Here is a 27137-nt window from a genome sequence, read left to right on the forward strand (position 1 = left end):
AAACAAGGTATTAAATGACTTATAAAATTATTTAACATGATATTAAAAATAAAAAAAATGTTTGATCAATGGAGAATAAGTACTCTAGTTCTCTTATATAAGAATAAGAGAGACATACAAATTGTATAAACTATAGAGGTATTAAACTAATGAGTCATACCATAAAAATTTAGAAAAAAGTAATAGAAAAAATATTAAGGAAGAAGACCACGGTGACCGAAAATTAATTTAAGTTCATGTCTAGAAGGTCGACAATAGAAGCTATACATCTTCTTAGACAAATAATTAAAAAATATGAGGAGTGAAAGTAAAATCTACATATGGTATTCATTGGCTTAGAAAAAGTTTATGAAAGAGTTTCAAGAGAAATTATATGGAAAATTATAGAGGTATTATCATAACATATATTGAACTAATTAAGGATATGTACGAGAATGTAACGACTAGAGTAACTAAAGCATTTACAATAAAGATAGGGTTACATTAAGGATTAGCTCTAAGTCCCTATCTTTTTACACAAATTATGGATGAACTCATTGCATATATTCAAGACATAGTACGGTGGTGCATGTTGTTTGCAGATGATATTATTTTGGTAGATGAAATATATGGAGTAAATGTTAAACTAGAATCTTGACAGGAAACACTAGAAGAGAAAAGTTTTAGGCTTAGTAAAATAAAGACAGAATATATAGAATTTAAGTTTAGCAATATTAGATACAATGAGACAATTGTTAAGATAAGAGATGACGAGTTATCCATAATTAAGAGTCTTAGATATTTAGGATCATTTGTAAAATGATAGAGAGATTAAGAGAGATGTCTTACATAGAATACAAGGAAGATGATTGAAAGAGAGGAGTGCATTGGGTGTTTTATGTGACCATAAAGTACCTCTAAAACTTAAAGGAAAATTCTACAAAATCGCAGTTAAACATGTTATGTTAAATGGAGCTGTGTTGGGCTATGACTCGAGTATATAAGTAAAAGATGAGAGTTGCAGTGATGAGGATGTTAAGGTAGATGTATGGACATACGAGAATAGACAAAATAAGAAATGAGAGCATTAGAGAAAAAGTCAGAGTTGCATCTATTAAGAGAAAACTCCGAGAGACACATTTAAAATGGTACGAGCATGTACTTAGATGACCAAAAAATACTCCAGTTAAGCGATGTGAAATTATGACAAACATGCATATCAAACGAGGAAGAGGAAGACCAAAAAAGACTTGGTTAGTAATAATAAAATAAGATAAAATTTATTTAAGTATAGATGATGATATAGTTGGAGATAGAGCTCAATGGCGTAAAAGGATCTATATAGTTGACCCCACCTAGTGGGATAAGGCTTGGTTATTGTTGTTGTTGTATACGACATAAGTAATATCTACGTGAAATTTTATAATTTTTTGAATATGTAGAATTATTTATAGATTTTTGAATTTTGTTCTGAATTTGATTTCGAAAATCAGAAACCTTAGTTGATTAGACACTATTGTCAATCGATTAAGATATGCTGTAATTAATTGGCAGTGAACGCCAATTGATTCGGATGAACTATAATTGATTGGTAGCTAAAACTAATCGATTAGAAGAGATGTTTTTGTTTCAAATTATCTAATTTCAGTCTATTAAGTCACGTTTATTCAATTTAACTATCTCTAACCCTCTGAAGTGCTTAGATAAGCATTTAAGGGTAATTTTTCTTATGAAAATAAGAAAGGAATAGTTAAAAGAGACTAATTTGGAGTTAAGGAAAAGGTTTATATTCAAGGGTTAATTCTTAACCTCTTGACTTCAAATTTTAGAACTTTATAAAGGTTTAGGAACTCCAAATCATTGTTGGTGCAATAATAGAAGTTGGAACATGCATTGAGAGAAGGTTCTCCTTAAAGGTATGATTGATAGATTCTCAAGGTTGAGCATTATAGAGAATTGAAGGGTATAAGACCTTCATTGTGAAGTTTGAATGACAAGAGGATGAATCCTTAGAAGAATATTTTTGATGCATGCCAAAGAGGGAGAAAATTATAGGCTTCAAGTTAGGAAATCCATTCTTTGGCATGAGATGAAGAAGGGAGTTGGGCTAATATGGGTTAACCTAACTTAACATGTTATCAAATATAAAAAAGAATGATATTATTGGTGCAATTATCCTTAGATCAAGGTTGATCAGTTTGACTAACCTCAAGTTGGCTCAAGCTTGAGTTTTCATGTTTGATAATATGTGAGAGAGAAGTTAATTAAGTCAAGGGAGGACCGGATACTTGACTGAGAAAGTCTTAACTTGAGGTTAAGCAACAGAAAGTCTTAATTAAAGGTTAGACAATAAAAAGTCATAACTGAAGGTTAGACAATGGAAGTACTAGCGGGGCTAGATAGTAAAGATCAAGTTGAGAACTAGATAATTAAAGTCTTAACGAGGATTGGTAGTGAAGACCTAGTTGGGAACTAGGCAATGAAAGTCCTAGCGGGGCTAAGCAGTGAGGGTCTAGTTGGGAACTAGGCAATGGAAGTTCTAACAGTGCTAGGTAAGAAAAAGTCCAAGTGAGTCAATGATTGATCTGATACTTGGTTATTAGAAGTTCAACGGGAGTTGGCACTAGATGAAAAGTCCAAGTGGATTAAGGTTGACCGGATACTTAGTGAAAAAGCTCTAGCAAGTCAAGGGTGACCGGATGCTTGGTAATAAGAATTCCCAATGGGTCATGGTTGACTAGATGTTGGACAATGGAAGTCCTAGTAGGTTGAGGTCAACCAGATACCAAGCAAGATGTGATTTCAGCCTCTGAAAGGTTGAAATTAGTAGGGTTAGTAATTGATTGCCAAGGATTGGAATCGATTGAGTATTCGAATCGATTGAGCGGTGCTAATTGATCAGGGCGATTGATTGGCAGGAGATGTGATTCGAATAGAAGGTGTTGAATTGATTAGGTAGATTTCATAATAGATTAGGTAGATTGCCTAATCAATTGGGAACTGTTATAATGAATTAGGTTAATTGCCTAATCGATTGGTGGCTATTTTTGTGAAGCACAGAAATATGCTAAATCGATTAGGCTAATCGATTCAGCATGACTCGATCGATTAAGGTAATTAATTGGGCAATCAATTAAGGCCAAGTCAATCGATTGAGTACCTTTTTGCAACAACACAATAAGCCTTGTAATCAATTGGGGCAATCGATTAGAGGCTTCCTAATCGATTGATATAACTCATTAATCAATTAGGCATTCAAAAAAGAGTCGTTCTATAAATTTTTGAAAGGTCGTTTGACATGATAATCTATTAGGGTAAGCCTAATTGATTAAGAGATGTCGAAATAACCATAGAAAGGGGTTTTGCGAGATTTGAAGAACAATTATTCATGCCAGTTCTTGGAAAGTTGAGGAAGAGGTGTTGTTGCATTTCTAACAAAATAAGAGGTAATTCCAGGCAACAATAAAGCGCTCAAAATAAAATTCATGTAAAGTTGTGTATTCATTGTATTTATTTTCATTTCTTGTTGTATTTTTTTGCTCAAAATTGTATAAAGTTTCTCCACCTCTGGAAAGTTTCCGAGAAAGAGGGATTTCATAGTAGATGAAATCGTGAGTCAAACCCTTGGATTAGTCACTTCAAGAAGGTAGAGACCAAGTAAATCGATGTGTCAGTCTTACTTTAAGTTTTCTGCTATAACATCAAGTTAAAAAAAATGATCGAAGCTATTTACCTCCTGACTCTCTACATGTCCTAACAGAGGCTCAATGCCTCTTAGACTTTATGTTTACGAACTTCATGTCATGAGAACTTCATCCCTAGTATCCGATTTCCTTAACATGTTGAGATTTTATTTTGACTAATATTATCTACTAAGACTTCTGTTAAGACCAAAAGAATTAGATTTCTTTATAATGATATGATATTATCTACTTTGGGCATAAGTTTTCATGGTTTTATTTTTGAACTCTACCCAAAATGCCTTAAACCAATGGAAATATCTTTCCCTTATAAGTTTATGATATTTTCCATATGTTTTCAATCTAGGACTTTGTTTGCAATAATTGCAACCCAACAATCCCCCCTCAAACGAATGACCTCCTCCTCAAGCCTATCAACTTGATGTCATCTGATTCTTAATCCACCAGGACTTTTCTATCCCTCGATCCAATCGACGACCTACTAGGACTTTCTTGTCTATCCGTAATTAGGACTTCTTTACCTGATGTTTGGTCATCTTGATCCAGACATGGGAGCCCCCACTTTCTTCGTTAGAGGTCAATATTTCACCCACATGGCTCAATTGGATCATGACTCTTGTGCACAATTGACGGTTAATCCTTCTGGCAGTTCAGACTCTGATACCAAATTATTAGGACTAAAAGAATTCAGATTTCTCCACAATAGTATGATATTGTCCATTTTGGGTCTCTAAATCCTTATGGTTTTATTTTTAACTTTATCCAAAAGATCTTATACCAATGAAGATATTTTTTTTTATAAATTTATAATCTTTTCGATATATTTTCAATGTAAAACTATATTTACAACTATAACCCAACAATTTAATTCACTTTCTATATCCAATCTTATTAACTTATAAAACTTTTATTGTTGCATCTGTAACCCATGTCCCGTGCTTTTGTAATTTTTTTTAAAATAATTGTGATATTTATTTACTCGAATCAATTAATATGGAAGGTAATTAGTTTGATTTCATATAAATTTTCTATCGACTATGTGGATGAATTAAAAATATTCACATAGACTTATCTAAACGACTAGTATTTTTTTTCATTTATCGTAAGTTCTTTTGTAATTTAAACTTTGTCCACGTATCAAAATCACATACAGACCACATATTTAAGATATAATTGCATTAACAAAAAATCAAAAATTATCAGGGTCCCAAGGTAATCCGTTTCATATCAATTTGAATTTGTTTTAAAAATGCTTGATGAGTTTAAAATATTTAAAATAAAAAATATATGCAAATTTAAAATATAAAAGTAGAATAATATCAATTTTAATAATTTTTTAAAAATTATTAAATTATTTTAGTTAAAATTATCATTTTACATTGGTTTCCCCAGGTGGCGGCTCGGTGGATGAGTTCACGCGGGTAGAGAATTGGTGTCACTGGAATGGGCCAGATGGCAATTGAAGGTTGCCTGAGTGGACTTCATTTTAACAACCGCCGCAATTCCTTGGCTCCGCCGCCTTCTCTCTCTCTCTCCCCGACGGCTTAAATTACCCTCGGAAAGCGTCGACCACTTCAGTAGGTTAAGGGGAATCAAAGTGCGAGTGCGCGTCTTAGAGTGCTGCTGATTGAGGCGGTCGACGTGCGGCGGTGTCTACCCTTGTCACCGACTTTTCTTCTTTTCTTCGATTAGCGTATGCGGTTCGTTCTCGATCTCCTTTTAGCGATCAGAGTAGTCCTTTTGCTGAATCGATGATCCTATTTTGCAGCGGGAGTTTTGATTTTTTTTTTTTTTTTTCGTTCGAAAACGCTCCGTCAAGTTGATCGAGGGAGCTTTGATGAATCTTGGATCGGTCGTGCGGAGGAGGATGTGATTGCGGCGTTTCAGCACCTCGGATTTGCCCACTCTGGGTAGTGGTTTCTCGAATGTAAATCTAATGCCTTTTGTATTCTTCCCCTCTTTGGATTGCGTATGCATGATTAAAGCTCCGTTTGTGGGAACAGATTATGGCATTGTCGTGCAGGAATTGAGAAGGATAATTGACTTCGTAGAATCTCCAAGTAAACTGTTATGGATGACTTACCGCCTACTGATTATGAAGAGGATGGGAGCCCAATTCTTGATGATCCATTTGGATTCTCCGGCCTCATGAATTTTGATGGTTATAGTCCCACTATTGTGGATCAATTCATATCGACTTTAAGCTTTCCAGCTGCTAATCAAGAACCTGGTTTGTGGGCTTCATTGTCATCGCCAAGGGTTTCTACTCAATCCGTTCTGGGAGTTAATAGCAACTCTGGTGATGCTTATTATCACTGCAGGGATAAAATATCTTTGAATTCGAGACAGGGATCTTCATCAGATTGTCTCAGAAAGGAAGTTAGTAGTAGTAGTAGGAGTGCTAGTTATTCTGCCGTTGATTCCATGACCAACGAAGTGGTGCTTACTGTTCCTCCGTCTCTCCAAGGGATGTCTCTTGGAGAAAGAATGCTTAAGGCTCTATCCTTGGTTAGGCAATCAATGCATGGTGGAATTCTTGCCCAGGTCTGGATGCCCATTAAACAGGGTGATCAATATGTGCTGAGTACTTCCGAGCAGCCCTGCCTCCTAGACCACAGTCTTGCTGGCTACCGGGAAGTTTCAAGGCATTTTACCTTCTCACCTAAGGAAGCCCCTGGTTTGTTCACTGGGCTTCCTGGTCGTGTATATATATCTGGAAGGCCAGAGTGGACCTCGAATGTCATCTATTATAAAAACTTTGAGTACTTGAGGGTGGACTATGCAGTCAATCACAAGGTATGTGGTTCTCTTGCTGTTCCAGTTTTTGACACTGATCTAGGTTCATGTCGTGCAGTGCTTGAGCTTGTTACAACTAGTGAAAAATCCAACTTCGATACAGAGATAGAAACAGTTTCCAAAGCTCTGCAGGTCAGTGCTTCTATGACATCAAATATCTTCGCATGAACATATATGTTATATATTTTGCAAATATATGGTGGTGGAATAGTGTAAAGGACATTCACTTAATTGGTTTTTCTCTCTTGGATTGCCACTGGCTTATGGTACATAACAGAAATGTATACGTATTGCTTCAGCTCCTTGCTGAAAGTAGACTTACTTAAACCTGCTTGTTTTGCCGTCTTTTAGTATTCTACTATAGTTTCAATCCACATCTCATGTTTGAGAAATATACCTGTCTTAATTTAGTTGGTTTTGAAGAACCTCTTGGCAGCTTAGTTGGCTTTTAGTATCTCAAGGTGGCTTTTTTGTTGCTTCCGCAGGCAGTGAACTTGAGATCCACAAAAATGCAGGCTCCCCAGCAGGTAGTTGTGTTAATTTGTGATTGATTTTCTTTAAGATGGAATGAAGCTTCTAAATGAAGAATTATTTCTTCTATTTGGCAGATCCTCACAAAGAGCCAGATATCTGCATTTTCAGAGATACTTGATGTATTGAGATATATATGTCATGCATACATGTTACCTCTAGCACTTACATGGGTTCCTATAGGACCTGATGGTGGCCATTTATGCGACTTCAGGAAATATAAGCTTGGGGAGACAAATTCAACTCCAAAAAGGCCCATTCTTTGCATCCATGAATCATCTTGCTATGTTAACAATACAAAAATGCAAGGTTTTCTTAATGCATGTGCTGAACATAGCCTTGAGAATGGACAAGGCATTGCTGGGAAGGCTCTTCAATCAAATCATCCATTCTTCTCCCCTGATGTAAAGGAGTATAACATTCATGAATATCCACTTGTACACCATGCTCGTAAGTTCAACCTTCATGCTGCAGTTGCAATCAGACTGAGGAGCACATACACTGGAGACAATGATTACATACTAGAGTTCTTTCTACCAATAGATTGTATGGGTTCCAAAGAGCAACAACTCCTTTTAAATAACCTCTCAAGTAACATGAAGATACTTTGTAGAAGCTTAAGGACTGTTTCTGATGCTGAAAAAGAAGAATCAGATATTGCTGGAATTATAGGAGAACCAGTATGTTGCTTATCAACTGATTTCACGATGAAGTGCTCTCGACCAGTGGACATAGTTCCAAAATCAACCAGTGGAAAAGTTGTTTCATTAACTAAGGAAATATCATCTGATGAACAGCATGATAATGCTTATCATGAAGAGGTGCCTCGTCAATCTTATTTTTCAGTGTCATGCTTTAATTATATTTCTGTTATATTTCAAGTTGCAGACGCATCAGCTACTTGCCTTGATTCATCATGTCAAATACTGGAGGCCTTCATGAGCCAACCTCTTGAACTTGATAGGCCTTCTGACCTCATGATTACTAACATGACTGACCTGTTGTAGATATGTGGAAACCTAAAGTATATACTACAGAATAAGGACTATGTAGTAACAACTATCAAACTGTTGCTACTAATAACCTTGATTTGACATCTAATATTTTGACTAGCACAGGCACCACATAAAAGTGAGGGGCCAAGGAAGGTCATGATAACATCAGTTTAACACAATTAAAAATTACTTCAAAAAAATCCTTTTGGAACTCATCGTTGTTGTTGCAGAACCCTCTATAGAACTTATGGACTTAATTTTCTACAAATGAGTACACTGTCCTAATTTAGAAGAGAGAAAATAAAGTTCGTTTTATGGTACACTTATGAATTGTTCCCACCATGCTAGATTTCCTGGTCACAACATGCAACATGTAATGCCAAAAAGCATGGAATATATATTTCAATATTGAATGACATCAAAACTCTCGATGCATTCAGTATATGCGGTTGAGCAGAAGATATTTTCTTATTTTCATAAGAGAGAACTATTACACTGTATATAATACTCTAACTAAATATCTCACGTGGGACTAAACACAGAACACATATAATTATAACTCTAATATCTCTTAAAGGTTGGCATAGGTAAGTTGCTTGCAAAATTTGCACCTATCTATACCTATACCAATATCCATCTAAGACCTCTTAACACTTCTATGTTATAACCATCATATAACTGTCATGTGTACATGTTCCCTCTACTTGTATCCATCCTATAATGCTACGATGTATATCCCAATCTTATTACATTAGGCGTGTGCGAGCAAATAGTAGCTAGAACTCAATCCTAGCTTACATGTAATTAAATAACAAAAAAATCAAATAAAAAATTTAGGAATGTGTTGATTTATTATAAAATTAATTAATTTGCTTGGGTACCTGGACACAAGTCATTAAACTTAAATCCATCCAATACCTGTCATAAGCATCTACTACTTCACTTGGACCCATTAGCAGTACCAAATCTCGTTTAAGTGGGTCAAGTAGTCAAAGATATATAAAAAAAAATCCATTGCCATCCTTAAGTCTCCTAAAGATAGAGTATGCATACTTTTATATTCAACATATTACATAGCATAGAAAATTATTATTACTTAAAAAAATAAAAATAAAAAAGACATTTATGACAATTGAAAGAAGGGGAACCTTGGCATAACAGTAATGTTGTTGCCATGGAAACAACCTCTTGCAATGTAGTGTAAGGCCACGTACAATAGATTCTTCCTTAAGACCCTGCATTGGTGGGAGCTTTGTGCGCTAGGTGCCCTTATATTTATGACAATTGAAAACCTTAGTAACATGACACTTGAGACCAATGTTTAAAGAAAAATTAACAACCAATCTTTGTTGGAAATATAAATCATATAATCTTCAAAAGAACATTACTTTATTTAGTATAATCTTTTTTAACTCCCCACATTTGAAGTTATTAGAGGATTTCAAATTCATTCATGTGGAGAAATAAATCGTTAAGGGTTGCAAATAATGATAGATAGATTAGAGTTTCAATGTTTGTCTTGATGCAAGAGGTTAATTTTAGGAGAAACTGAGTGAAGTTTGACATTACTCCTAGAGACATTAAGTAAATGTTAGAGAGATCATGGAGTAAGTGTTTGCATCAATTATAGTGAGAGAATGCTAAAAAAGATTTGCAAACTTAAGTGAGATTATGGTTCCAATAGTGTCCCTTAAAGGGAGAATTTTAGAAAGAAGAGTAATCTTTCAATTGCTTTGCCTCTCACATGAAGAACATGAATTCTGAAAGACTAGGGATATTATAAAAGGTAAAAAAAGCCTATTTTAAATCATGCACACAAGACAAATAGAAGACTATAAAATTAACTATGAAATTTGGCTCCTATTAATACTTCAACTTGACAGGAAGTTGAGGAACGAAGAGGACTTGAGATGAAAATGATCAACATAAAGGCTTGAAATCTTTTTAAATTGTTCTTTTGTTTCATGTCAGTGGGTCCCTCTTTTATATTGCTTTATTTTTCCTTATACTTCTTGTTTTTTGTTATGCTATTGTCATAGTTATGATTTGTGCTAAAACATAGGTTTAGTCGTTAGGGCAGCAAACACACATGAAATAATTGGACCATATGACCTTGGGAATGCCAACTCTTGTTAGACTCCATGTCGAGCTCTTCTTCTTCAAGCATACACCAATTTGGAGGCTTGCATTGTCAATTATTGCACGAACACCATCCTTGCAAGCTTCTTGCAAACACTAGTTGCCTCACTTGATGAGAAACTCAAAATCTTCCTAGTTGGCTGTATCTTGCACCTTTTGTTGCCTAGAAGGAAGCAATTGAGGTCAAAGGCGAACAAAGCTTCCCACACTATGAGATTAGACCCCAAATTCTTGATATGGATGATTGCGCCTTGAGGATGAAGAAGGCTCTGCATGGCAATCTGTGCCACATTGTTATAGTGGGGACACACGTGCTGTGAGCTACAACTCCTTTAGATGATCTACAAATACAACATTGTGGATCCTTTGATACTTTGAGGTGACGACCATAACCCTTGATAACATGCATCTCCTCTTGTGCATAGTGGAGGATGGTCAATTTTTTCAACATCTTTCTAGGAGAGGTAGTTAGAGGATGGTCAAATCCTTTAACATATTTAGGAGAGAGATTAAGAGGAAGGCTACTTCATCGCATGAGAATCCCTAAGCTCCCCTAAAGTGGATTGAAATAAACTCTAAACTTTATGAGAAAACCTAACTTTGTATCAAGTTAAGAGGGTGGATCTTGTTGGATTGATGTAGTGTAATTGGAGGGTGAATATATGGTATGCCTATCTTTTTGATTCTTACAAACATGGTTTAAAATTCGTGCTAGTGGAGTTTCGGTTTATGACCGAAACTATATGGTTTTGGTACCATATCGTATTGTGCCGATACAATTTCATACTTTTTAAAATATAAAAATATTAGTTAAAAGATATTTTTATTAATATTTGATTGTTATTGATGTTTTAATATTGTTATATTCGAGATGTTGAATGTTGAGTTGAAGTTTTGATATTATCTTGTGAAATGTTTGATACTTATTGAGTAAAAGTCGATTTAGGGTTAGTTACAGTCCACTAAGCAGATATGGCAGGATCAAGTAGGTTGTAACTAGATTTAATTTGAATTTATTTTGATTAGTTTAAAATTAAATCAAATTTATGTATAGAATAATTTAGTACATTAGTAGTAGTATATTTTATAAAGTTAGAAATTATATTATAATTTTTTTATCTTTTTTAATAATCCATCTCCTGTATCCTTAAAAGTTTTTTCTCTATGTTTACTTCGTGGACATATGAAGAAGGAAAAAAATTATCATCTTTAAAGAGATTTTTTTTTCTCTACTGACCTTGTGAAGAGATGAAAGCGAGAAAAAAAATTAACCGTCCTTAAAGAGTATTTTTTTTTTCTCTTTATTTACCTTCCTAAACAAATAAAGGGGAAAAATTAAAAGGAGAAAAGTTAATGGATGAAAGATAAGAAAAAATAAAGAAGGAAAAAAATAATAGGGTAAGGGAATTACCTGATTAAAAAATAAAAATTTCAATCTGAAATTTAAAATAAAAAAAATATATATTTTTTAAAAATGCTAGGTTGTCACAATAATGGGATTGGTGTCAGTCGGCTTGCGTCGGGGTCGACCGACACGGGTCGGTACTTAAAACCTTGCTTAAAAATAACACAATTCAAATTCAATGTTAGATAACAAGTGCACATGTCATAAATAATGCAATGGAAAGACATGCAAAGTCCACAATACCAAAGTATGTAACGTGGCTTAGAGAATTTACTCCTATTCCACAACCTTCATTGTACTCAATGTGTCACTCCCTGATCCACTAAATTACTCCTTTAATGTGACATTGGAGTAAACCTTTGTAATGGTTATAATGCTATTCTACACCTCCTCATAACAATTAGCTATGGACCACTTAGTGTAATACCTCAACTAGCTGGCTATCAAACCATACTTGTTTGCATATAACAATTGAAAATGACCATTGGTAGATGCTTATTCATTACCAAGGGTTAATATTGATTGTTGGTCAACCAACCTTTAAATTTTTATACCAAAGTTTGGGGATAAGATTGAACATGCAATTCTATCTACTAGGAATCATTTATAAAATGATCTCTAGAGGAGTGTTGCATAACATTTTATACCCTCTTGAATTCTATAACTTATATTCATTTTTATATGGGCAAAAACTCTGCTTCATTTCTTACTTTTTACCACACTAAGTGGCTTTTAAGTAATTTCTCTCCTCATCTAATGCTTCATTTTTATTTTTTAGGGTGAGTTTAAAATTTTTAGTTTTTTTTAATCTTCTGCACTCAAATTTTCTATCATTATAAAGAGAAATTGTACATCATAGGTTTCTAAGTAAAGTTCATTTTAAGATTATGAAAATTGTCTAGGAGGTTATCCTCTAAGAAGAATGTTAAGGAATTTTATAATTTGTTAAGGAACTTAAAAACAATCTAGGATCTAGATTTTCTTATTTTCTCCAGCATAATTGCCCGACCTATTTTACATAGTAAGATTTTTATTTAGGAAAGTGTTAGATCAATATGACATAGGAGAGATATCTAAATCACATAAAACCACTATGTTTTCTTTATCTCTATTATTTATGTTTGCTGTTAATTATCCATTCTCACCAAGGTTTAAAATCTTGATATGTGCCGAGATTTCAGTGCATGACCGGAATGATATGGTTTCGTATCGTGATCTGCCAATATGGTTTCGATATTTTTAAAATATAAAATATATTAATTATGAATAAAAACTAATCCAAATATTTGAAATAAAAAAAATAAAATATTTTTTAAAATATGTATATAATTAATAGAATAATTTTATTAGGGTTTAGTTAAACTTATTTAAAATATTCATACTATAGTTAGGAGTTGATTGAAATTATTAAACTATCTTTATTTAATTTTCTTGCTTGAACTGTTGTACTCGCGAGAAGAGTCTGCGGCAACCATGGGGCTCATGCGACGAGTCCAGCATGGTCGCGGGGCTCGCGACGAATCCATCGCGGTCGCTGGGCTCGTGCGACAAGTCTGTCGCGGTCGCGGGGCTCATGCCATGAGTCTGCCGAGGCCGTGCAGCTTGTGCGACGAGTCTGCTGCGGCTGTAGGGCTCATGCGATGAGCCCGCCTCGGTCGCGAGGCTCTTACAACGAGTCCGCTGCCGCCGTCTCCGTAGTCGCGAGGCTCGCACAAGCCTCTAAGGCGGCCTCAAAACCTCTGGAATGTCGTTGCTGGTTTCGACCTACGAGCGGAATAGTAAGTTTCGCCTGTTTTGCTCGACACAGAACAGTATTTTAAACCATGATTCTCACTGCTAATTGTTTGAGTTTATTCTCATTGCTAATTGTTATTACTTTACAATGCAAGTAACTTAATTTTATTTTAAAGCTATATTATTCAACATACTGAATAGATATCACATATGAACATAAATATCTAACATATTTGTTTGTGTTTTTGTATTTGCAAAATTTTTTGTGAACTTTCTATCCACTCCTAACCATTTCCTCATGAACCATCAAGTGTTATCAAAGCGATCTTCAATCCAAGGATGAAACCTTGCCTTTTGCTTCTACAGCCCTTTGATGCTCCTTTAGGCACTTGACTAAAATATAGGATAGCTAAAGAACTTTTCTTGCAAGCATTAATGCCAAAGGATGACTAAAAGTACCTATAAACAAAAAGCCCCAATGGTCATTCCTATGCGCTTTGGTCAACCAAAAACTTACTTAGATCGACCAATTCATAATATGACTAGTAGAGACCCAACATTCATCTCTTGGTCAAATTTTAGTTGACCAAACTATTGAAAGTTGGAAATTATATTAACTGAAATTTTGTCTAATATATGAGATAAAATGATAAGACTTTTCTAATAAAAATCCTAATAATTTACTTTTATTAAAACTTGTTATTCTACTACCATATCCGATAATTTATAGAATATTTTCAGCCTCTATATAGTTACGAAATTATGATTTCCCACACTCCCTCTCAACCTAGTGAATAAATATTTATCATTCCTAGCTTAGATACAATACTTTAAAACATCGAGCTACTTAACCCTTATTAAACTATATCTGCAAGTTGTCCGTGTCTACATAAGGGGTACAAATTTATCAACTCTCTAGTTTCCTTAATGAAGTGTTCAATGTGTTTTGCTTGATTATGTTGTATTGGATATGAGCTATGCTAATCGCAAACATATTATCACAATAAAGTCTCATTGGGCCTGGTCCTCCCACATGTTCTTCTTCAAGATTTTTAAAATAATCTTTTAACCATTTTAGTTCACACATATCTTGAGCCATTGATTTGGGATTATGTCTTTGCATTAGACCGCGCTACCACATGATGTTTCTTGCTCATCCATGTCTTTTGAATAAATCAACCTTATGATGTTCCTGTAAAACACTATATTACTTGGTGAGCTACTTGCAAATTAGCTTCCTTTAGATTTTAGCTTATGTACAAATTGACTAATCACACTAATGCGTATACTATGTTTAGATAAGTCTTCCTACCAGCCATTGATGCATTTCTCTATCTACTATAATATATGTTTCTCTATTATCTCAAGTCTGAAATTTGGGTTTATTTAAGTGCTTGCTGGTTTGCATGCTATGTTATCCGTTTCTTTAAGGAGGTTTGTAATATATTTGTGTTTAGAAGTAAAAATATCTTGCTTATGATAAGTTACATCATTCTTGCCACTGTTATATCATCAACATATACTAAGAGCGTTGTGACTCCCTCTGAAGAAGAGTGTATAATAAACAACTTATAGTCCCTTTGACTTTGTCCACACCACATAATAATCATATTTCTTGCAAATCATGCCATTGGTGATTGTTTAAGTTCATTTAAGACTTTCATGTAGTATGAGCTTTTAAATTATGTTCATATTCTGATGGGACCTCCATTTTTTTTCTAGTTTTCTGTGCCAAAATGCATTCTTGACATCAAGGATCTAGATTGGATTCTTATGACTTGCATTAGTTCAGGGACAACCATCTTCTTCCTCAAGTGTGCTTTGTCAAGATTTACATTTTCGAAGATAGAGTTGGGAATTTCATGCATAGGTTCAGATATAAGTTTTGACATGGTCTTAGATGCTGGCTTGGATATTGAAAGTAATGAAAGGTGAAGCATTAAATACCAATCTTTATCTTGGAATTCTATACACAAAGATAAGATGTGGTTAGGGCTGTAAACAAGCCAAGTTGAGCTAAGCTTTGTGGTGTTCAAACTTGTTTGATAAGGTAACCGAGCCAAGTCGAGCTGAGCCCAAAATGAACCAAACTGTTGAAATGATTGTTCAAGCTTGGCTTGGTCCATTTTTATGAGCTTGAACTTGGTTCAAGCTTGACAGCTTGATTCGTTTAGATGTTATCGAGCTCTTAATTCAAGCTTGTTTAATTGTTTGAAACTTTTACATTTTAAGTTTGTTTGATTGATTATTGAGCTTGATAATACAAACTTATTTATTCATTTTGAAACTTTATTTTCGTTATTTGCATGTTGATAAGAGTTTTGTTGATAAACATTGTGCACGAACATGTTCACGAACATTAACGAGTTGAATACATGTGTTAAGCTTGTTTGTTTTGTTTAACGAATTGTTCAAGCTTGTTCATTTAATCGATCTTGTGTGTATTAAACGAACATAAACAAACTCTTATCAAGTTGAACACCAAGCTTGTTTACGAATATTTGATTCATTTACAACCCTAGATGTTGTGAAGTTCTTGTTTATTGAAAGAAATAACTATTGACACAAAATTTCTTTGTTGGAGGATGATAATACTTCGTACCCTTTTTGAGTTGAGGAATAACTCAAATATCCCAATGACAAGTTTATTTGGTAGTGCCTATGTTTGCCTATGTTTAGATAGACTATTGTGAGTGTTTTCATTGGATTCTTAAAGCCTTAAGATTTTGGAAGGTAAATGATTTATTATATGAATGGCTAAGTATGGCAATGAAACATGCCAAGGTTACCAATAAGAGATCTTAACCTCTCGACAATGTTGTAGGTGACATTTTATGAGTTAAAAATTTGCATAAAAAATCGAATAGACAAGGAAAATCAACAATAAGACCGAGTAACATGAAAAAATACAACTATGAGGGCTAGTGAAAGAATTTTAGCTATGGAAGCTGGTAAAAGAATTGTAGTAGTCTAGTAGCAGGGAGAAATTAGCAATAAAGGTTGATTAATAGTGAAAAAGTTACTACGAAGGCGGATAAAAGAAAATAGGAAAAAATAACAATGAATGTTGAGCAATAACGAAAAATCCAAGTACGAAAGCTGGTAAAAAGAGTGCAAACTATGAAGCCTAGTAAAAATAATAAATAACAGAGAAGGTTGAGAAAAAGGGAAAATTCTTGCCATGAAGGCTAGTAAAACAAAAAATTGACAATGAAAGCCAAGCAAAAGAGAAAAATCCACCTATAAAGGCTAGTAAAAGAAGAAATCAACAATGAAGGCAGAGTAAAAGGGAAAAATCCAATTATAAAGGCTAGTAAAAGGAAAAAAGGAACAATGAAGGCTTAGTAAAAGGGAAAAATCCATCTATAAAGGATGGTAACAAAAAAATCGGCAATGAAAGCAAAGTAAAAGGAAATAATCCTGTTACAAAGGTTGGTAAAAAAAAAATGGAAATGAAGGTGGAGTAAAAGAAAAATCCATCTATAAAAGTCGATACAACAACCATTGGTAAAAATTTCGTTCCATGCCGGGCGGAACGGGCCAAACTTACTGTTCCGCACGCACATTGAAATCGGTACCAAACTAGCGGCGATTTTGTCGTGTTGTGCGTCACGCACTAGGAGGAATCACGCGCGCTAGGAGGAATCATGCGCGTCGTCGACAGAGTCACTAGACGCTTCTAGTGCCGCGGGAAGCATCGTAGGTTGCCTAAAGGTTCGTGGGCGCCGGAGGCGTCGTGATGCGACGTTTCTGGCGACGCCGAAAGCGTCGCAGGTCGCTTCCAGCACCATCAGAAGCATCGCCGAACGCTTTCGGTGTCATCGGACCCCTCCGGCGCCGTCAGAGGTGTGGCGTCGCGGGCCTTACCGTGCAAAATTAATATTTTAAATAAATCAAGCAATTCCTACTTGTTTGTGATATTTTAAAGAGGCTATCGTAAACCCTAATTAAATGATCTCAATAAAATATAAAAAATATTTAAAATTTTAAAAAATTAATAAATTTTATTAAATAATATTCCGAATTGTTTTTACTATTTTAAAAATTCTAAAAAATTTTAAAATTTTTTATAAAAATTCTAATAAATCAAATTTATATTCTTATATATATATTTTAATTATTTTATTTTATTTTATTTACTGTTTTAATGTTTAATTGATATTTTATTTTTTTACTATTTTAAATATATATTATTTAAATTATTGATTAAGTAAATAAATTTATATATAAAATAGTATTTTATATTAATTTATATAATTATGATTATTTAATAGGGATATTGGAGAACTATAAAGGTTATTTAAGTAAAATATTACCCGAACCATTTCTTCCATTTGATGCATGACACTCCTTTTAGTAAGGTAACATATTATGATATTATGGTTTATCAATTTTAATTCAAGTTATACATAGATCAATTGTTTTTTTTATGAAAACTATATTTGATTATTTTTTATAACAATATTAAGTTGTTTAATAATGAAAACTTATATAAAATTAATATATAACTTATTTTTAAATTATACATAATAAATATATTTATCTAATAATTACTATATATAAATAAAAAAATATCTAAAGATATCGGTAAAGCACGATATGATATCGAAACCGTATTCGTTCCGGTCTGGGACCGAAACCTCAGCACGGGTCAAAATTTTAAACTTTGCATTATCTTACTAGGTAGGATCAGCTATATGGTTCATTCTATGTCATTGCGCTCTATCTCCTACTATATCATCATCTATATTTAAATAAATTTTATCTTGTTTTATTGTTGCTAATCAAGTTATTTTTGGTCTTCCTCTTCCTCGTTTGATGTGCGTATTTATCATAGTTTCACATCGCTTACTAGGGTATTTATTAGCCCGTCTAAGTACATGTTTGTACCATCTTAAATATGTTTGTCGAAGTTTTCCCTCAATAAATGTAACTCTTTCTCTCTAATACTCTCATTTATTATTTTGTCCATCCTCGTATATCCACACATTCACCTTAACATCCTCATCTCTACAACTTTCATCTTTTGCTCATGTGCTTGAGTAGTCCAACATTTAGTTCCATATAACATAGTAGGTCTAATCGTCGTTTTGTAGAATTTCCCTTTTAAGTTTTAGAGGTATTTTACGATCACATAACATACTCGACACTAACCTTCATACAACCATCTTTCTTATATTCTACGTAAAACATCTCTCTCAATTCGTCCATTGTTTTAAAAAATAATCCTAAATACTTAGCTCTCAGTTCTCGACAATTCGTCATCTTTTATCTTAGCAATTGTCTCATTACATCTAATATTGTTAAATTTAAATTCCATATATTATGTCTTTACTCTACGAAGCCTAAAACCTTTCACTTCTAGTGTTTCCCACCAAAATTATAGTTTAGCATTAACTCCTTCATGTGTCTTATCTACCAAAATAATATCATCTGCAAACAACATGTACTACGGTACTATCTTGAATGTGTCTAGTGAGTTCATCCTTGATTAGTATAAAAGATAGGAAGTTAGAGCTGATCTTTGATGTAATCTTATCTTTATTGGAAATGTTTCCCACTAAAATTCTAGTTTAGCATTAACTCTTTTACGTGTCTCATCTACTAAAATAATATCATCTGCAAATAACATATACCACGGTACTATCTTGAATGTGTCTTGTGAGTTCATCCTTGATTAGTATAAAAAGATAGGAACTTAGAACTGATGTTTGATGTAATCTTATCTTTATTGGAAATGTTTAGTTAATCCACCTGAAGTATTCAATCTGGTTGTTACATCCTGGTGCATATCCTTAATTAGTTCAATATATGCTACGTTAACACATTTCTTTTCTAGAATTCTTCATATAATTTTTCTTAGAACTCTATAATAAGCTTTTTCTAAATATGATGTGTAAATCTTATTTTTGCTCCCAATACTTTTCAATTAATTGTCTGAGAAGATATATAGTTTCTATTGTCAACCTTCCAGGCATGAATCCAAATTAATTTTCGGTCGTTGTAGTCTCCTTCTCTAATATTTTTTCTATTACTCTTTCCCAAAGTTTTATTGTATGACTTATTAATTTAGTACTCTTATAGTTTGTACAATTTTGTATATTTCCTTTGTTCTTATATAAGGGAACTAGAGTACTTAGATATTTTTTTTGTTTTCAATATCATATTAAATAATTTTGCAAATCATTCAATACCTTATTTTCCTAGGCACTTCCATACCTCTATTGGGATATCATCTGGTCTCATTGCTTTTCCATTTTGCATCTCATTTAAAGTTTGTTCTACTCTGAAGTTTGAATTTTACGATAAAAATTTAAATATCTATACTCATTTAACCTACTTAAATTACCTAAGATAGTTGCCTCTACCTTTATTAAAAAGTGAAATTATATTTTCCAATCTTTTATTTCTCCATCATTTACTAGTACCTATTCATCTTTAATATATCTTATTTGGCCAAGATCTCTTGTCTTCCTCACTTTCACTTTAGCTATCTATAAATATCGCTTTCCCCTTCTTTTGTATCCAAATTTTGATATAATCGTTCAAAAGTTTCATTTTTTACTTCATTCACTACTTTCTTAGCCTCTTTCTGGGCTATTGTATATCTTTTTAAATTTTCTTCGTTCTTACAAATATATAATTTCTTATAGGCTATTCGTTTCTTCTCCAATTTCTCTTGTTCTTTCTTATTCCACCATCAAAATTTCTTACTTGGTGTGCATATCCCTTTGACTCACCGAGTACACTCTTAACTATCATTTCAACTTTGATACTATCTTATCTCATGTCGTATTATAGTCACCGTATATTTCACCTAATGCTTTTACTCCTACCTTCTCCTTAAATATGTTCTGTTTCTCATCCTTTAACTTCCACCATTTAATTGAGTTGTGTATATTTTTTTTCTATTAATACTATGATTGAGGCATATATCCAATACTAGTAACCTACGTTGGGTAGTTAAGCTTTCTTCAGGGATGACCTTACAATCTTTATAAATCTTTAAATCCCCCTTCCTAATCATAAGAAAGTCAACTTGTGATTTATTATTCTCACTTTTGAACGTGACCAAGTGTTTTTTTTCTTAAAAAAATATGTTAACTAGGTCATATTCTATCGCAAAATTCATTCTAGTTTTCTCTTTTTCATTTCTTGTTCCAAACCCATAACACCATGCACCTTCTCATATTCCTCATTTTTCACTCCGACATGCTTATTTAGATCACCTCCTATTAAAATTATTTCATTTGGTGAAATATTTTGTAATACCTCATCTAGGTCATCCCAAAATCTTTATTTGATATTTTCATCTAATCCTGCTTAGGTGCATATATGCTAATTACGTTCGACAATTTGATTCTTTAACGAACTATCTACAAAAACATCCACTTCATTTCTTGTTTTACTCTTGTTAGAATAATTATAGGGGTATTTTTGTCTTTTGGTATATATCTTCTTTCTTATATAAAGGCCTAACTCGTGGTTCCCAATACATGAGATTTTAGGTTTTGCTTTGAACATGGTATCAGAGCCAAGTTAAAACCCTAATTTCTTTCCTCCTGCGGCGCCGTCTGTCTCCCTCTGCCTCTCTCTCGCGACGCCCATCCTCTCGTGACGTCGTCCTCTCGCGACGCCGTCTCACGACGTCCATCCTCTCGCGAAGCCGTCCGAAATTAGGGATTCATCCACGCTACGACATCGTTCCTCACCACAAGTCCCGGCGCCAGACGCTGACCTCGTCGCGGCCCTCTCGCGTCGCTTAGGGTTTCACCGCTGACCCAGACCTGCGCTGCGACGTCGTTCCTCGCCACAACACCCGGCGCCAGACGCTAACCTCGTCACTACTGCACTGCCCCTCTCTTCGAATCCAACCCCACGGATCTTCCCATCCGTCGCTCAAGCTGTGGCGTTGCTTTCGTCGTCGGGGACCCCAGGCCAGGCTTCTCACCCTAGCCGCCTTCTATCCTAGTTTCAGCTCGAAGCCAACAAGCCTTGTCCTGTCAACATAATCCTTCGTCGCTGATAGTCGAAGACGTCGGCTGCTGCTCGGAGCATTACCCTCAGCATTACCGGATATTTAAAAGCTTTGACGCTGTTGTCCGGAGTTTTTCCTCTGCCCTGTCACCAGCAGCCCCTCTCTTCCAGCATAAGCAAGCTCACTTCATATATTCTAGTAGCCCGGTTCACAGTTCTATTCATGGTTACATCTAGCGCCCCAAAGTCAGATACCTCAATCTTTACCAACCATATCACTGCACCTCTTTCTTCCGAGCAGTTGGATGGTAAAAATTATATCTCTTGGGCATCTCACATTGAGCTTTGGCTTGTTGGACAAGGTTATGAGACATCTCACTCAAACTGAAGAAGATGTTCAAGTCGCCGATCTTCCTCTGTGGAAGAAGGTTGACGCTCAGTTGTGTTATATTATCCGAGCCACCATCCATCCATCTCTTAGGAATGTCGTCCGTACTCACAAAACCTGCAAAGCTGTCTGGACACAAGCTCAACAACTCTTTACAAACACCTCTCGGCGACTCTATCAAGTTTGTGAAGATCTCATGACCATCCTCAGCGCCCATCAGATTAAGGATTCAATGTCAACTTATCTGGGTTCAGTCTCTAGCCTTCTTTGTGACTTTAATGAACTGCTCCCACCTGCGGCCGATCCTGTTGAAGAGCTTGAAAATCGGAAGAAATTTTTTATGTCTCTGGCTTTATATGGTCTGCCCATAGATTATTCTCATGTCCGTGACCAGATCCTGGGCAGTCCCACAAAAGCTACCATGGAGAATACCTGGGCGACTCTTCTCTGTGTCCCGACCAAAGTATTGACGATGCCTTCTTCTGTTCCTGTCGACTCGTCAGCCTTGGTCTCTCGACACAAAGGACCTCCACCTCGCAAGGGTGGCAAAGGTTGTCCTTGGTGTGATCACTGCCACCGACTGGGACACACGATTGATAAGTGTTGGCGTCTACATGGCTGTCCTCCTCGTACTGCCCAGGTCGTTCAGAGTTCTGTTGCTTCTTCAGCTTCCACTTCACAGTTAACATCGGATTCGACTCCAACACCTTCCTATACTGACTTTTTGAAATGGTTTGAGGATCGTCAGGCTTCGGGTTCCACTGCTACCATTGCACACGCTGGTACTTCCTTTACTGGCATATCTCGTTCTTCGGGTCCTTGGGTTCTTGATTCTGGGGCCACCAATCATATCACTGGTAATAAATCCCTATTTTCCTCTCTCACTACTTCTGGTAATTTGCCAATGGTCACCATGGCCAATGGTTCCTAAGCTCAATCCCAAGGTATTGACATTGTTCATCCTTCTTCATCTCTTTCCATTCATAATGTTCTTTATGTTCCCGGCGCTCCCTTTAATTTATTATCAATAAGTCAACTTACTCGATCTCTTGATTGTATCATTTCTTTTACTAATACGTCTGTTTCTTTACAGGACCGGAGTACGGGGAGGATGATTGTCTTTGGATGTGAATCTCATGGCCTATATCAGCTTCAACAACCCTCTTTTGTCGGTTCGGTGGCGGCATCTCCACTACTTATTCATGCTCAGTTGAGACATCCAGGTCTTAATAAGTTAAAGCAGTTACATCCTAGTCTTTCTCACTTAGAGTCTTTATCTTGTGAGTCGTGTCAATTAGGTAAGCATATTCATAGTTCTTTTTCTCCTCGTATTGAGAGTCGGGCTATGTCTCTTTTTGCTTTGATTCATTCTGATGTTTGGGGTCCGAGTCGTGTTTCTTCTACAATGGGGTCAAGGTATTTTGTTACTTTTATAGACGATTTTTCCCGTTGTACGTGGTTATATCTGATGAAGGATCGTTCAGAATTGTATTCTATTTTTGAATCCTTTTTTCTTGAAATAAAAACTCAATTTGATACTTCCCTTCGAACTTTGCAAAGTGATAATGCACGCGAGTATTTATCTACTAAATTTCGTACCTTCTTGACATCTCATGGTGTGTTGCATCGCATGTCTTGCCCTCATACCCCTCAACAGAATGGGGTTGCAGAACGCAAGAATCGTCATCTCCTTGAAACCACTCGGACTCTTCTTCTCCATTCTAATGTCCCTCATCAGTTTTGGGGTGATGCTGTACTTACTGCATGTTATCTCATCAATCGCATATCTTCATCCACTCTCCAAGGTAAAATACCTCATCAGGTACTTTATCCGCATCGACCTCTTCATCCTTTACCACCTCGGGTCTTTGGTTCTATATGTTTTGCTCATGCTCTTGATCCCGGCATTGACAAACTCTCTCCCCGGTCTCACAAGTGTGTCTTCCTTGGTACCCACGGTCTCAGAAAGGGTACAAGTGTTATTCCCCTATTCTTCGTCGGTACTTCATCTTTGTTGATGTGACATTCTTTGAGTCGGTTCCTTTTTGGTCCTTCCGCTTATAGTTGATGGTTTCTCCCTCTCCACCTGACCAGTGACTATCTTTTGTCCTCCGGAGGCGCCTCTATCATCTCCAGCGTCTCCTCCTTTGCAGGTTTATCACGTCGTCCTCATTTTGCTTTGCCGCCGACCAAACCGACACTGCTATAGGCACATCTTTGGAGCCAAGTCCTTTGTCGTTTCCTCCGGTCTCATCTCCCGACTCTGATGTTCTTATTGCACTTCGAAAGGATATGCGTTCCACTCGTAATCCTTCTTCTCACTACGTTTCTTTGAGCTATCATCGTCTTTCCCCTCCTATTATTATTGTCTGTCTTCCTTTTCGTCTGCTTCTCTTCCAAAGATCGCAGGTGATGTCTTTGCCCATCCAGGATGGAAACAGACTATGCTTGATGAAATGAGTGCCTTACAGAGCAGTGGGACTTGGGACCTCGTTCCTCTACCTCTTGGAAAGTCAGTGGTTGGTTGTCGATGGGTGTTTACGGTGAAAGTTGGTGTAGACGGCACGGTTGATCGGCTTAAGGCTCGTCTTGTCGCTAAAGGTTATACTCAGATATTTGGGTTGGATTATGGAGACATCTTTTCTCCTGTTGCCAAGATGTCTTCTGTACGTCTTTTTCTGTCTATTGCTGCAATTCGCCATTGGCCCTTTCATCAATTGGACATCAAAAATGCATTCTTACATGGTGACCTGCTCGAGGAAGTCTACATGGAGCAACCTCCTTGTTTTGTTGCTCAGGGGGAGTCTTCTGGTCTTGTATGTCGCTTGCGGAAATCTTTATATGGTCTCAAGCAGTCACCCAAAACATGGTTCAGTAGATTTAGTACAGTAATTCAACAGTTTGGCATGACTCGAAGCGAGGCTGATCATTCTGTCTTTTATCGCTACTTATCTACTGGTTGCATCTATGTAGTGGTTTATGTTGATGATATTGTCATCACAAGTAATGATCATCTTGGGATTTCACAAGTTAAACATCTTTTCAAACATTTCCAGACAAAGGATCTCGATAAATTCAAATATTTTCTAGGGATAAAAGTGGCACAGTCTAAAGATGAGATCATTATATCCCAAAGGAAGTATGCAATGGATATTCTGGAAGAAACAGGAATGTTAAACTCAAAGACAGTCGATAATCCCATGGATCCTAATGTCAAGCTCCTGCCAAATCAGGGGGAGTCTCTTTCAGATCCTGAACGGTACAGGTGATTGGTAGGGAAACTAAGCTACCTTACTGTCACTCGTCCGGATATCTCATTTGCAGTAAATGTAGTAAGTCAGTTTCTTAGCTCTCCGTGCAAAGAACATTTGGATGTCGTGACTCGCATTATTCGATATATCAGGGGTGCACCAGGAAAGGGTCTTCTATATGAAGACAAAGGGCATACTCAAGTTGTGGGGTATTCTGATGCAAATTGGGCAGGATCTCCCTCTGAAAGAAGATCCACTTCTGGATTTTGTATATTTGTCGGGGGTAACCTTGTTTCTTGGAAAAACAAAAAGCAGAATGTTGTGGCAAGATCAGTGCAGAGGCAGAATATCGAGCTATGACTATTGCTAGTCAAGAACTTATATGGTTAAAACAGTTGTTTCAGGAACTAAGGTTTGGAGAGGTTACACAAATGTCACTCATATGTGACAACCAGGCCGCTATGCATATTGCCTCAAATCCAATCTTCCATGAGAGGACAAAGTATATTGAAGTTGACTGTCACTTTGTCAGGGAAAAAGTCATATCTAGAGAAATTTTACTAGTTTTGTTAACTCAAATGATCAGCTAGCAGATATATTCACTAAGTCACTTAGAGATCCCCGAATTGACTACATATGTAACAAGCTTGGTGTATATGATCTATATTCTCAAGCTTGAGGGGGAGTGTTAGAATAATTATAGGGGTATTTTTGTCTTTTGGTATATATCTTCTTTCTTATATAAAGGCCTAACTCATGGTTCCCAATACATGAGATTTTAGGTTTTGCTTTGAACAACTCTTTTCTATGTATCATCACTTTACCCGAGTTTGCTATCATATTTACCTTTGTGTCTACCTATTTTGTCTCTTGTACACATAAAATTATTGTATCTACTACCTCCATTATTCTACTAGTCAGGGTTCCTATGTTTCATGTTTCAAATCTTAGACTATTAGTCTTATAATTTTTGTTTTTATCCAACATATGGTGTGAGAACTCTTGCCTATTTAACATCACCCAAGTTCTCATGGAGATTAGTGGTTCTTGCCGATATATTGCAGTCGGATCCTGCAACATGCACTAAATGAGCAATAAAGGCCGGTAAAAGAATAAATTGACAATAAAGGCCGAGCAAAAAGGAAAAATCCTATGAAGGCTAACAAAAAGAATAATAAAAAGATAACAATAAAGTGAAGGCCCGTAAAAGGAATACTATAAAGAGACAATAGAGGGCAGAAGATGCAGTAAAGGAAATAACAATGTGATGATAAGGAGAGAAGGAAAAGAGAAATTAATGTGAGTTAGGAGATTATTGGATTAGGATTTTGATTGAAAGTGTCACAGGAAACCAAAAAAAAATAGAATAGAAGAAGAGGAAAAAGGATAAAACTTATAATTGAGAAGAATAAAAGAAAACAAATTTTAAAATATGAAAATTGTGGGGAGAGAAAGAATATAAAAATAAACACTAATAATAGGAAAAATCAAAAACAAGGATGAGTTAAAGAAGTAAAAGAACAATAAAAAGACTGAGATAAAGAAGATAAAATACATAAAGATGAGAATAAAATATTAAAAGAAGTTATCAAGAACATGAAGCAAAAAGAGAAATTGTATTTCCCAAAGCAAATAGTTATTATTGGCAACCTTAATGGGTAGAAAATATATCATGTTCATTGGTAAGGAAGAAACTTGTGTAGCTGAGTTATTTCTCAAGTCGAGGATGGTGATGAAATTTTAGACATTTTTTGTATTTGTTAATTTTTTTGTTTTTTACACATTAAGTAGAAAAATATATAAGGTTAAGAGGCGACATTGGAAAGGAAAAGAAAATCAAATAAGACAAGCTAATGATAATAGACAGATATAAGCAAGTAGAAGGACTAGAGCAAATGAAAATAAGATAAGGATACAAAGATAAAGAGAGAATTGAATATGACTAAAGTATAGAATATAAAAGAAAGAAAAGGAATGAATTAACTTCTTATTTATCAGGAAAGAATAAGGTGAGAGGGAACCAAACCAAATATGAAAGTGAAACGATTTGTGGATGAGGGCGATGTTGAAGCTTGAGGATGAATGTGAATTAAAGGATAACTAATACTAGAACTAAATCATCGAGTTTTGACTCTTATACCATGCTAAAAATTGGAAATTATATTAACTAAAAACTTATCTCATGCATAGGATCCTAACACCTTTTTATAGATTGTTAACATGACTTATTCTAGTCTTTCA

General features: G+C 35.3%; 1 protein-coding gene across 8 annotated transcripts in view; it reads left to right on the top strand.

Moving 5' to 3' along the window:
- Positions 1-27137, top strand: part of LOC122002639 (protein NLP2-like) — a 39564-nt gene that overhangs the window by 7703 nt on the left and 4724 nt on the right. Inside the window, exons 1-5 of one of the 8 annotated variants that reach the window (XM_042557879.1) lie at positions 5128-5380; positions 5449-5607; positions 5684-6608; positions 6962-7003; positions 7085-7828. The exons of 4 other annotated variants lie outside the window; for them this stretch is intronic. In XM_042557879.1, the coding sequence (XP_042413813.1) occupies positions 5751-6608; positions 6962-7003; positions 7085-7828 (1644 nt within the window). In that variant the 5' untranslated portion in view covers positions 5128-5380; positions 5449-5607; positions 5684-5750. Of the gene's footprint in view, positions 1-5127; positions 5381-5448; positions 5608-5683; positions 6609-6961; positions 7004-7084; positions 7829-27137 lie in introns of those variants that run through there. 3 more of the 8 variants (XM_042557884.1, XM_042557883.1, XM_042557881.1) reach the window with 3 other exon arrangements.

Source organism: Zingiber officinale, chromosome 7A (assembly GCF_018446385.1).
Source record: "Zingiber officinale cultivar Zhangliang chromosome 7A, Zo_v1.1, whole genome shotgun sequence".
Taxonomy (NCBI): domain Eukaryota; kingdom Viridiplantae; phylum Streptophyta; class Magnoliopsida; order Zingiberales; family Zingiberaceae; genus Zingiber; species Zingiber officinale.